Source organism: Triturus cristatus, chromosome 10, assembly GCF_964204655.1.
Source record: "Triturus cristatus chromosome 10, aTriCri1.1, whole genome shotgun sequence".
In the NCBI taxonomy this organism is placed as follows: domain Eukaryota; kingdom Metazoa; phylum Chordata; class Amphibia; order Caudata; family Salamandridae; genus Triturus; species Triturus cristatus.
Genome location: NC_140593.1, coordinates 360,412,807 through 360,425,491, shown reverse-complemented (window position 1 = coordinate 360,425,491; position 12,685 = coordinate 360,412,807). Strand labels below are relative to the sequence as shown.

General features: G+C 48.8%; 1 protein-coding gene across 1 annotated transcript in view; it reads right to left on the bottom strand.

Moving 5' to 3' along the window:
• LOC146789440 (transmembrane channel-like protein 2) overlaps window positions 1-12,685 on the bottom strand; it is a 566,730-nt gene that overhangs the window by 382,107 nt on the left and 171,938 nt on the right. Inside the window, exon 3 of the mRNA XM_085631099.1 lies at window positions 12,196-12,351. Within this exon, the coding sequence (XP_085487225.1) occupies window positions 12,196-12,351 (156 nt within the window). The remainder of the gene's footprint in view (window positions 1-12,195; window positions 12,352-12,685) is intronic.

Below are 12,685 nucleotides of genomic sequence, written 5' to 3'. Positions count from 1 at the left end.
CTAACCCAGCGACCCTGCGACAATAATTTAAAGGTGCCAGCGGGGGGTCTAATCCCAATTGCCGTCTCCTATCTAGTGGTGTCATGGTGTCATTCAAATCGCCACCGAGGAGGGACAGTCCATCCAGAAGCTTGCCCCGCAGACGAGTTATACCTTCTACAAACGTGGTCCCAAGAGGCAGAGGTGCATAAACACTGCCCAGATTGAGTGGTTCACCATAAAGCGTTCCCGTCAGGATGCCAAGTCTGCCCCCAGGATCCACTCAGTGTTTAGTATGGATGAAGGGAACATGATCCTGGATAAGAACCGCAGTTCCACGGGAGCCCCTAGTGAAATCCGTGTGATATACCTGTTGGTACCCGAACCTAGATAGACAGGGAGTGTAAACAGCAAATAAAATAACTCAGTATTTCAGGTACCCCCCTCCTGTAACTCCCCTCCCCCTTCCAATACTGCCAAGAACTAGGAGCATCTGTCGCAGTGAAGACCACTCCAGGACCCCAACCTCGGATCCCAGGGTCCCCCCGACAATGGATTCCAACCAACCCATAAAACATTAACCGTGGGGAACTAGTGACCGTGCAGGTCAGCCACCATGCATAGCGTCCACCTCTACTTGATGCAGAATCATCGGGGTAAGTCCAACCCAGGGATATACAATTATGTGTTTATGGGTACATCACAGGCCATAGGTCAGTCAAGATGCACGCTCAAGGGTAGATGAGCATCGGTCCGAACTGGAGCGGTGCTGCCATTTTGATTTTGTCCTGGGTGATCTATTCCGCTGCGAGCCCCTTGAAGAGTCAGACTCCTGTGGTGGCGGGGAGTGTGGTTTCAGGTGGGCCCTTTCATCAAACCAGGCAAATACTGCTTCAGGCGAATCAAAAAAGAACGTTTGGAATTGTAGATTACTCAGAGCCTGCCAGAATAAAGCAGCATGTAAGAGATGTTGAGTTCTCATAACCTCCGTTTTCCTGCTGTGAAGGACTGTCTTTGTTGTTGCATCAGACGAGTATAGTCCGGAAAAATCATGATGGGCCTGGAGTTGAAGACAAGTTCATCTTTATTCAACCGGGCATACTGCAACACTGCATCTCTGTCAGCATAATTTAGCAGCTTGGCGATGACCGGCCGTGGATTCTCCCCAGGGGGGGCTTTCTTGTAAGCACCCAGTGGGCCCTCTCGACCACAAAGCATGCCAAGATCTTCTCTGCCAGCAGCATATCTTTAAGCCATGAGATAAGGAAGCGATTTATGGAGCTACCTTCGCAGCCCTCTGGAAAACCAAGAAAATGGAGGTTATTCTGCCTGGCGCGGCACTCTGCGTCTTCTGCTCGGGGAGCAAGTTCCTGGGAAATAACAGTCAATCTATTGACCTGCTGTTGGAGGGTCTTCACATTATCGTTCACAGACGACACCCACATCTTGGCTTCAGTAATGCGGTCCACAGCCCTTCGCAGGTCTTGCTGCAGAAAGGAGACTTCAATACCCACTGCGCCGATTTTGGCCTCCAGCATGTCCTTTGCATCTGTAATGGCTGCTACGAGATCTGCTTTATCCGGAATAGGGTCATGCGGGGAGCTCCCACTTGCAGACATTGCATACTGGTCCAGAGTGCTCTGTTTCGGATCTGTGGCACCAGGTTTGTCTTTCCCCATTATGGTGCTGTCAATGAGGGACTCCGATTATATCTGGGTGCAGGTCCAGGCCTGGCGAGGTGCACAAGGTCTCAGGAACGCCAATCGGCCACCCGAGGAACTCTCCAGGGAGCGCACTGCGGCCGGTCCTCTCAGAATCCATCCACCACTAGGCCACAAGCCACACTGGATTGAATCCAGCCGCCTCCGCAACCAACAGCGAACAGCCAAGCAGGCCCCTCTAAGGGAACCTAGCTCACCGGACCATCAGCACACGGTACACCGCAGAGACCCCCACACCATGGGACAGCATCCCCTCCAATCATGCAGAATTCAGAAGCCCCACTCGTCCCCTAGGTCCACGGGGCACCACACGGGAGCACACCGCATCCTGGACTCCAGCTACGGAGCACAAACCTGTAGTGCGGAATTGGTGGAAAGGCCGAGCTGGGCCCGAGCCCAAGCCCATTCACAGAGGGCTGTAAGGGGAGCTAAGATGGCATCTCACACGTAATCCACCCACAGCCTCCGAGATCACGGTTTGGCTGAGAAGGTATAATAATCCAACGTTGGCAGAGCACGTTATGAGATGCCAACGCGTTTCAGTAGCATTCAGCCAGAGGGCCCAATTCTACACCTTGGCTACAGCTGCGCAGCCCCACCTCAGCGGTCTGGACGCTCGAGGGGGCCCGGATGAGGTCCAAGACCTGCACACAATGACCCATGAAGTATCGAGTGGGTGTTGCGGTGCCTACCGCTATGAGGAGCGTGCAGTATGGCCAAAGTAGGATCCACGGGGGCTACCCTGCCACTGGTCCAGATGGCAGACCCTCCGCACCCAGACCCTGCGTACCTCACCCAGAGGGGCACCAGGAGCCAAAAGCACCGGGGGCCCGCCGCGAGCCCGGTGGCCCACGCCAATCCACCCCCACCGCAGGAGGCCTGGGATGGCCACACCCCCAAACACCAGAACCGGGACCTGGGCGAGCCCCGCTTCCCCGCAGGGAACAGGAGGAGCCCATCAGGGCTCCCCGTGACCCAGACCTCAGCCAAGGGCAGTGCAGCCACCACACAACAGGCCCCAGTGGGGCAAAAGACCAGCACAGCTCTCCCACCCACCCCAGCCCCCCCACATCCCCGCAGTCCTCACCACCGGCCACAGTCCGCAGCTCGGATCCCGACTACACCACCTCAGGGATCAGACAGCAGGCCTACGTCTCCTGGCCCAGGCCACACGGCGCCCGACACTGCTCCGGCGTCTCCTTGTTCCTGCACTAGCGAACGGATGACGACCCCTCGCCAAGTGCACCAGGTAGGGCGATCGTCCCAGGACTGCGGATGGGCTGCGTCCGCATGTTGTCTGACGAAGCCACACCCCTGCATGATGCACTTTAGTTTGTAAATATTAAAAGAAATAAAAACGGAATGAGAGGATACTTGGATTGTGCTGCGTACTGCTTGTACGAGTTACAACATTGAAATGAAGGATAGGTCCTGGTAGCAGACCTACTAGGTACATCAGTAGGTAGTTATAGTTAGGACCTCGTTTCAAAAGGAAAAGCGTTTTTTGTTTTGCTAAAAACTTTGGCGCTGTTTGACGCATATTCACAAAATATTCAAAACTTATTTGCCACTCACTTTGGCTACTGTTTGGAAAGTTTTGGGTGATCCATGAAGCAGGGGCTGAGAAAAATGGGGGGGTCCCAAAATGCGTTTTCCCCATGTTAATTCCCAAAAGGTTTTTGAACACGACTACTGCTCGACCATGACTACAACTTGAACCACTGAACAGAATTAAACCAAATTTGGCTGAAAGATAGAGATTGGTACAGAGTAGTGCCTTTGGGAAGTTTGGTGTACATCTGTTCAGTAGTTATAGAGATATTAACTGATTTAAAAAATTGTATATCTAGAGGCGCAGATTCTCCATGATCAGACAGTCCTCTTGCTGTAATCTAATTGGCTGACAACACTTCTACCAGGAAGTGTTGCCAGGCATCTTGGGACTCAGTTTCAGCCGAGTTCCACAACAAAACATTACAAGAGTGGCCCCCCGGATGTAAATATATATATAGATATATATATATTATCTACTGGCAATCGCCAGTAGATAGTTATAGTTAGGACCTATTTTCCATAGGAAATCCGCAACATTCTATTTGGAATAACGTTGGCGCCGATTGACGAATCTTCGCAAATTTTTCCAAACTTTTGGCCAGCTCCGCTCCGCTCCTACCCTGAAAGTTTTGTGGTGATTCGTCAAGCGGGGGCCGAGAAAAAAGGGGGTCCCAAAACGCGTTTTCCCCATGCAATTGCTCGTAGGATCTGTTGTCGCAGCTACAGCCCGAACTGCTGAACGGAATTACACCAAATTTGGCAGAGAGGTAGTCCTCAGTTCAGACTCGTGCCTTTTGCTTAAATGATGTAAATCCGTTCAGTAGTTCCTGAGAAAATTAGAGATAAAAGTACATAAATATCTATGGCCTGCGAGGATCCGCGGACCCTACCTGCACCGTAAGCGCACCCTCCCCGAACCAAGCGCGCACCCTCCCGATCGCATGCTGAATGCTAATTGGCTGCCAACACTCTGAATCAGGAAGTGTGTTGGCAGCCATCTTGTGCCTCGGTAGAACCGAGGCACAAGAAAGCACAAAAAAAGGCACAAAACACGAGAAGGGGGCAGGGTAGAAACACCCTGACCCCCTAGGCCTGCTCAGGGGGTCCCACAAGGACCCCCAAGGCCCCAAAACATATATATATTTTTTTTTAAATCGCGGGATGCGCTTAGGGTCCCGCTAATGAAAAAAAAAACGAAGCGCGGACTCCCGCGCTTCGTTTTGATTTAGCCCCCGGGGGCAATTTCTTTATTATAATGGGGGGCCCAGAGGGGCCCCCCAGCCCCAGGGACCGCCACCCCCGGGGCTTTAATTTATTGTATGTGGGGGGGCTCATGGCCCCCCCGCAGCCCCGGGGACCGCCACCCCCCGGGGCTTGTTTTTTAAAATAAAAAACCTGTGTGGAGGGGCTCAAGCCCCCCCACACGCCCCGGGGACCACCACCATCCCTGGGCTTTAAATTCAGTGGGAGGGGGGCCGCGCAGCCCCCCTCTTGGAGCCAAAGATGGAACTGGGGACCGCCACCCCCCAGGGCCGGCTCCTGCAGTGTCCCGGGGTGCCCACCCCGGGACACTGCGGGGATGGGGTCCCCGGGGCCAGTAGTGGCCCGGGAGGGGGGCCACGTGGCCCCCCTCCCTAAGAAAAAAAAAAAGGCCCCGGGGGATGGGGTCCCCGGGGCCATAGGTGGGGGGCTACGCAGCCACCCTCCATAAAAAAACATATTTTTTTAGAAAAGGGCCATGCCCCGGGGGATGGGGTCCCCAGGGCAAATTATGGCCTCGGAAGGGGGGCCCCCTTCCCGATTTTTTTTGGTTTTTAATAAAAAAAATACAAATTGGGGGTAGGCCCTGGGGGATTGGGGCCGCAGGGCCAAAAAAATAAGAAAAAGAAGGGGGGCTACACAGCCCCCCTTCTTAAAAAGAAATATTTTTTTAAAAACGGGATCGCATCATCAGCAGTGAATTGCGGGGCGCGAGTTATAGTTAGCTGAACTAAATATAACAGAGGAATTTCTATGGTTTTGTATGAGTGGAATTTCCAGCTAACTATAACACCCCTGAAACCTATGTTTTTTTCTGTGAATTTCTAAGGTTTTTTAAATGCTAATTCCTAACTATAACGTGCTTGAAACCTATGCTTTTTTAAGTGAATTTCAAAGGTTTTTTAAATGCTAATTTCTAACTTTAACGTAACTGAAACCTATGCTTTTTAAGTTAATTTCAAAGCTTTTTAAAATGTTAGCTTCTAACTATGCCTACAGAGGTAGGACATGTGAAGAAAGAAGAAAAAACACACAGAAAGAAGAAAAAGAAATGCAGAAAGAAGCTACAGAAGTCCTCAAAGATGAAGAAAGGTGCAGGAAGAAGGAAGACATGCAGAAAGAACAAACAGAGGAGCAGAAAGAGTCTTTGTTCAAAATCATCCTGTACCCTCAACTTTTTCAGATGGGTACTGGTGGTAACTGACTCTGACTAACCAGTCCTAGAGCCAGTGCTATGCTAAAAGACACTTAGAATACAGTTAAAACACCTACATACACTAGGGAACACTATGCGTTGGGGTACCCCTGTTATTAGCATGACCTCCTCTGTAAGCCCCTAGTATATAATAGGGCAGGGGTATTAAAACTACCTCTTAAAACATGCCACAGGGCGCGTTTTCACACTGGTGAAGGGCTGAGCTTACGTGTACAAACACGCCCTATGGCCATTTTAATTTGGGGGATAAAGTCCCCTTGAATCCTGAGTGTCCCTTGGGTACAACTAGCCCATCAGGTATCTCTAGTTAGCACCACAGAGCTGCGTTGCAGAGAAAATGGGCACGGCCTGGACCACCTCTCTGCAACGCAGCACAGTGGTGCTTACTGGAAGCACCTGGTGGACTAGTTGGCCCCCATGGGCCCTCGGGATTAAAGGGGAATTATTTCCCCAATTTAAAACGCGCCATAGGGCGTGTTTGCACACGTCACCTCAGGCCCCGTCTCCTCCCTTCCCCACTGTGTAAACATGCCCTGTGGCCATTTTAAGTTGGGAGATTAACTCCCCTTGAATCCTGAGGGTCACTAGGGGCAAATTAGCCCACTAGGTACGTCCAGTAAGCACCATTGCAGAGTGGTGTAAAAAGGGGCACAGCCTGCACCACCTCTCTGCAACGCAGCGCAGTGGCACTTACTGGAAGCACCTGGTGGGCTAGTTGGCACCCGGGGGCCCTTAGGATTGAAGGGGAATTATTTTCACAACTTAAAATGCGCCACAGGGCGTGTTTGCACACATCACCTCAGGCCCCGTCCCGTCCCTTCACCACTGTGTAAACCCGCCCTGTGGCTGTTCTAAGTTGAGAGATTAAGTCCCCTTGAATCCTAAGGGTCCCTAGGGTCAAACTAGACCACTAGGTACCTCCAGTAAGGGCCACAGAGCTGTGTTCCATTCAGGTGTAAAAAGGGGCGTGGCCTCTGAACCCCTGTCTGCAACGCAGCTCCCTGGCCCATGCTGGAGATACCTGTTGGGCTAGTTGGCCCTCAGGGACCCTCAGTATTAAAAGAGAGTTAACCCCCCAACTTAAAACACGCCGCGGGGCGTGTTTGCACAGTGGTGAAGGAAGGAGGCGTGGCCTGAAGTGACATGTCTGCAAACACACCCTGTGGCGCGGTTTAAGTTGGGGAATTAATTCCTCCTCAATCCTGAGGGTCCCTGGGGGCCAACTAACCCACCAGGTACCTCCAGTATGCGCTAGAGAGCTGCCTTGCAGAGAGGTGTTCTGAGGCCACACCCCTTTTACAACACTCTGCAACGCAGCTCCGTGGCGCTTACTGGAGGTACCTGGTGGGCTAGTTGTCCCCCAGGGAGCCTCCGGATTGAAGAGGAATTAATTCCTGAACTTAAAACGCGCCACAGGCCGTGTTTGCACACATATCACCTCAGGCCCCACCCCTCCCTTCACCACTGTGCAAACGTGCCTGTGGCGCGTTTTAAGTTGGGGGATTACCCCCCCCCTTGAATCCTGAGGGTCCCTTGGGTACAACTACACCACCAGCTACCTCCATTAAGCACCACAGAGCTGCGTTGCAGAGAGGTGTAAAAAGGGGCGTGGCCTCAGAACACCTCTCGGCAACGCAGCCCCCTGGCGCATACTTGAGTTTCTTGGTGGGCTAGTTGGGCCCCAGGGACCCCCAGTATTCAAGGGGAATTCGTTCCCCATCTGCAAATGCGCCAGGGGGAGTGTTTGCAGAGTGCTGAAACGAGGGGGCATGGCCTCCGGCGCGATGCTGGTATTTCTTTTTTTTTTTTTAAGAAGGGGGGCTGCGTACCCCCCTTCTTTTACTCATTTTTTGGACCTGGGGACCCCATCCCCCAGGGCCTGCCCCCTAATTTTTTTTTTTTTTATTATTAAAATTTGGGAAGGGGGCCGCGTGGTCACCCTCCCGAGGCCTTAATCAGCCCGGGGGACCCCATAGCCCGGGGCATGGCCTTTCAAATGTATTCATTTATATATATTTTTTTGGTGGGGACGCGGCTGGCCCTCTCCATTGGGGGCCGTGGGGGGGTCCCCAATCCCCCCACGGTCCCGCCGGCTCCCCGCCTCCTGTGGGAGCCGGCATTGCTTTTCCACATGGGGAGCTGCTAACATGCAGCTCCCCGTGTGGAAAAGCAATTTGATTTGAATTTTTAAAGAGAGAGCAGGTTTCCCTGCTCTTTCTTTCAAAATTCAAACCAAGTTTGCTGTGGCGTCTCCCGCCCTGCTATAGCAAACAGCAGTGTCCCGGGGGTGGGCACCCCGGGACACTGCAGGAGCCGGCCCTGGGGGGTTGCGGCCCCCAGGACCATCATTGGCTCCAGGGGGGGGCCGTGCGGCCCCCTCCCACCAATTTACAAAGCCCCGGGGGCTTGAGCCCCCCCACACAGTGTATTTCCTATTCTTTTTTTAAATACACAAGCCCCGGGGGTTAGCGGTCACCGGGGCTGCGGGTGGGCCATGAGCCCCCCGCAAATATTTTCACAAAGCCCCAGGGGGTGGCGGTCCCAGGGGCTTGGGGGGCCTTTGATCCCCCCAACACAATATTAGCATAGCCCCCGGGATCTGGGGGCAAATTAGCAACGAAGCACGGGAGTCCGTGCTTTTTTTTTTTTTTTTAACGGCAGGATCCGCACACCCAGGGCGGATTTTGCAGATTTTAAAAAAAACAACATTTTTTGGGCCCTGGGTGTCCTTGTGGGACCCCCTAAGCAGGCCTAGGGGGTCAGGGTATTTCTACCCTGCCCCCTTTTTGCGTTCTGCATGTTTTTTCTTCTGTTTTCTTGTGCCTCGGTTCTACCGAGGCACAAGATGGCTGTCAACACTTCCTGGTTTGGAGTGTTGACAGCCAATTAGCATACAGCTTGTGATCGGCAGGGTGCACAGATCCACCGCGCCCATAGATATATCTATAATTTTACTTTTGATTTTCTCAGGAACTACTGAACGGATTTACACCATTTAAGCAAAAGGCACGAGTGTGAACCAAGGGCTACCTTTTTACCAAATTGGTGTAACTCCGTTCAGCAGTTCGGGCTGTAGCTGCGATTAACTGTTCCTATGGAAAATTGCATGGGGAAAACATATTTTGGGACCCCCTTTTTCTCGGCCCCCGCTTGACGAATCACCCCGAGACTTTCAGGATAGGAACAGACTGGAGCGCCCCTCCAGTTTTGGAGATTTCGCGAAGATTCGTCAACAGGCGCCAAAGTTATTCAAAATAGAATTTTCAGATTTCCTATGGAAACACGGTCCTAACTATAACTATCTACTGGCGACCGCCAGTAGTTAATATATATATATATATATATATATTACCTACTGGCGGTCGCCAGTAGGTAGTTATAGTTAGGACCCTGTTTCCATAGGAAAACTGCAACATTCTATTTGGAATAACTTTGGCGCCGGTCGACGAATCCTCGCGAAATTTTCAAAACTAATGGGGCGCTACGCTCCGCTCCTACCCTGAAAGTCTCGGGGGGATTCGTCAAGCGGGGGCTGAGAAAAAAGGGGGGTCCCAAAACGCGTTTTTCCCATGCATTTTTCCATAGGACCTTTAGACACAGCTACAGCCCGAACGGCTGAACAGAGTTACTTGAAATTTGGCAGAGAGGTAGTCTACAGGTCAAGGAAGTGCCTTTTGTAGGTCTGGTGTAAATCTGTTCAGTAGTTCTTGAGAAAATAGCATTTAAATCAATATATATATCTGTGGCAGCTTACGGTGCGCTTACCGTGCGCTTACGGTAAGCTTACCGTACGCGCACGGTGCCGTGCGCAAGCGCGATTCTGATTGGCTGTTAGATCTTAGTAAACATTCGAATTGGTCGAAACCAGGAAGCGGCGGCCGCCATTTTCTCTCTCGCACTCTGAGGGGGGGAGGAAAAACAAAGGTTGAAAACATGTAAAGGGGCAGGTTAGACAGCTCCTAACCACCTAGCCTTGATTAAGGTGTCCCAAAAGACCCCCAAGGCAAAAAATTCAATTTTATTTTTTTTCGAAAAAACGCCGATTACGCTTACCGTACGCGTACGGTAAAAAAAAATTATAAAAAAAAAATTAACCACCTTTTCCCACCCCCGTGTGCAAAAGGTTGCCCACAGGGCACCATTTGTGCATGGCTTATTTGTCAATGGAACATTTAATAGATTACCTTTCACAACGAAGCGCATAATATGTCCTCCGTGTGCGGACGGTGCAAGAAGCGCATCGTGCGTACATGGCCCATCCAGCGTAACGTGGGGCGCACCGCGTGCCCACCGTGCGTGCACGGCACTAACTGCGTAAAGTGGGCGCGCGGTGCGCGAAGCGCACCGCGTGCTCACTGTGCGCGCACGGAACGAACTGCGTTAAGTGGGCGCGCACGCCACGAACGGCGTAAAGTAACTTAGCATTTAAAAAACCGTACAAATTCACTGAAAAAACCATAGGTTTCACACACGTTATAGTTAGGAATTAGCATTTAAAAAACCTTGCAAATTCACTGAAAAAACCATAGGTTTCACACATGTTATAGTTAGCTGGACATTTTACTCAACCAATGAAATTCCCCCGTTATAGTTAGTGCAGGCAACTATAACTCACGCGACCGCAATCCTCTGCTGATGACATATGTGTGTTTATGAAAAAAAAAATATTTGTAATATATGTATAGCTAAAATTTAATGGAAGAAGACATGGGCAAATAAGTGTCTAAATACAGTATTAGCATCAGCAGAGGATTGCGGTCGCGTGAGTTATAGTTGCCTGCACTAACTATAACGGGGGAATTTCATTGGTTTTTTATGAGTAAAATGTCCAGCTAACTATAACATGTGTGAAACCTATGGTTTTTTCAGTGAATATATATATATATATATATATATATATATATATATATATATATATATATATATATATATATTCACTTAAAAAACCATAGGTTTCACTCATAAAAAAACAATGAAATTCCCCCGTTATAGTTAGTGCAGGCAACTATAACTCACGCGACCGCAATCCTCTGCTGATGACGTCAGATATTACATCACTGTATTTAGACACTTATTTACCCATGTCTTCTTCCATTAATCTTTAGCTATACATATATTACAAATATTTATTTTTCATAAAGACACATATGTCATCAGTGATGTAATATCTGACGTCATCAGCAGAGGATTGCGGTCGCGTGAGTTATAGTTGCCTGCACTAACTATAACGGGGGAATTTCATTGGTTTTTAACGAGTGAAATGTCCAGCTAACTATAACATGTGTGAAACCTATGGTTTTTTAAGTGAATATATATATAGATGTATTTCTTGGAGGAACATTGATGTGGAGTTAAGGATAGTAAATCTATATTCACTTATCTTTCAGCATTTTGTACAAGATATTCTTGTATCACTATATCCATATCCTCAAAATTTACTAGTACAGTTCTCCAGCAATGTCTTGACTACTGTAAATTATGGAAATGGGCAAAGTTCAAGTTTCAGTTCCTTTGTTCCAACTGCACATTTTCTCACTAAAAGTGTTTTTAAATTAATGTCTCAATCATTAAGGGCACCATTTCGAGGAGGGCTGAATGCATAAAGTAAATACCAACACCCCAGGCTGGAAATGTTTACTGAGCAAATAAATACCACCTACTCTGTGTCCTTGGCCAAGAAATGAGACATTAAGTGCAGATTCAGTATTTATCACACTAAAATGTGTCATTTTCACCATGAATATTTCTGCTACAAATGTTGTCAGATCTTTCTTTGCAAAATCTGCACCTTGCGAAAATTACCACAAACCTCAGAATTCCGATCTCTGTGTAAAATGCTATTTGCGCAGAGATCGAAATGTGCACCTAAACTTGTAATGAGACCTAGTCTATGACCCTCACAATGCTCTGCTGGCTCTGACAGTAGGTGTTCTTACCTAAAAACTCAAGCGTAAAACAGTCGAGCAGTGATGTAAATTATTGCAGGCCTCAGACAGATCACATATATTTTCCCCAACAACTTGTTAACGACCATGATTGTGACATTCTAGTAATTCTCAGTGCGCCAGACTGTTTAGATTACTTTTGACTAATGCAGTATTTATTAATTGAAGCTTGTTTGTGGAGACCTTCTTGCCCTTTGTTCTGATATCTTGATAACTGAATTTAATTAAAAGGAGACGTACGGATGAAGGCTGTGGTATCAGTTTCTTGTGTCCTTTGCAGCTCTGCTCTCCGTTTCCAGAGACAACGATCAGATGGTGTTGCCTTCTTGCAGAGAACTGATACACTAGGTCTTGATTGTCTTGGCTGGAGTCCAAGCAACTCAATCAAGTGGAAATACAAGCACAATGAGGAAAAAAAGTATTCTAGAAATGGAAGCGCTAAGTATGAAGCAGCCTGGATTAATTAGTAATGGGGCTGTGGGCTTTGCAATGTTGTGGCGGAGGCACCGCATCATCTTACCGTAAGAGTGACAGCTTCTTCTTCATACGCCAAGGTTTGTTCCTTATGGTCGCTATTAGTTTCTTCTTTTCTTCCACATGTTCCTTCAGTTTTTCCATTTCCTCCTCAGTCAGAGAAATCTCATCCTCGTCAGAGCCCGCATCAGACCCTGTGGGGCTTTTGGAAAGACGACAACAAGAATTGGTGCATATAAATGTGCAAGGAAATGTTGCAGAAACAAAACTAAAATGAACCGAAATATAATGCAATAAGAGAAAGCTCCTAATGGTAATCTGTTTCATCAGTGAGCACATTGCATTTGGCTGCTAATTTCCGTGTCTGTTTATGGAAGTGAAATAATGAAAAAATAACATTTTTTGAACTTAAGTTAAATTAATGTTTTTCATTGTCTAGAGGAAGATGAAGTCACCAGGGGCTCTTTCTTAATTATCCATTCTCATATGTACTTTCAATTACATTTAGGCTCTTCCTCATTTTCTTGTTCAATTTT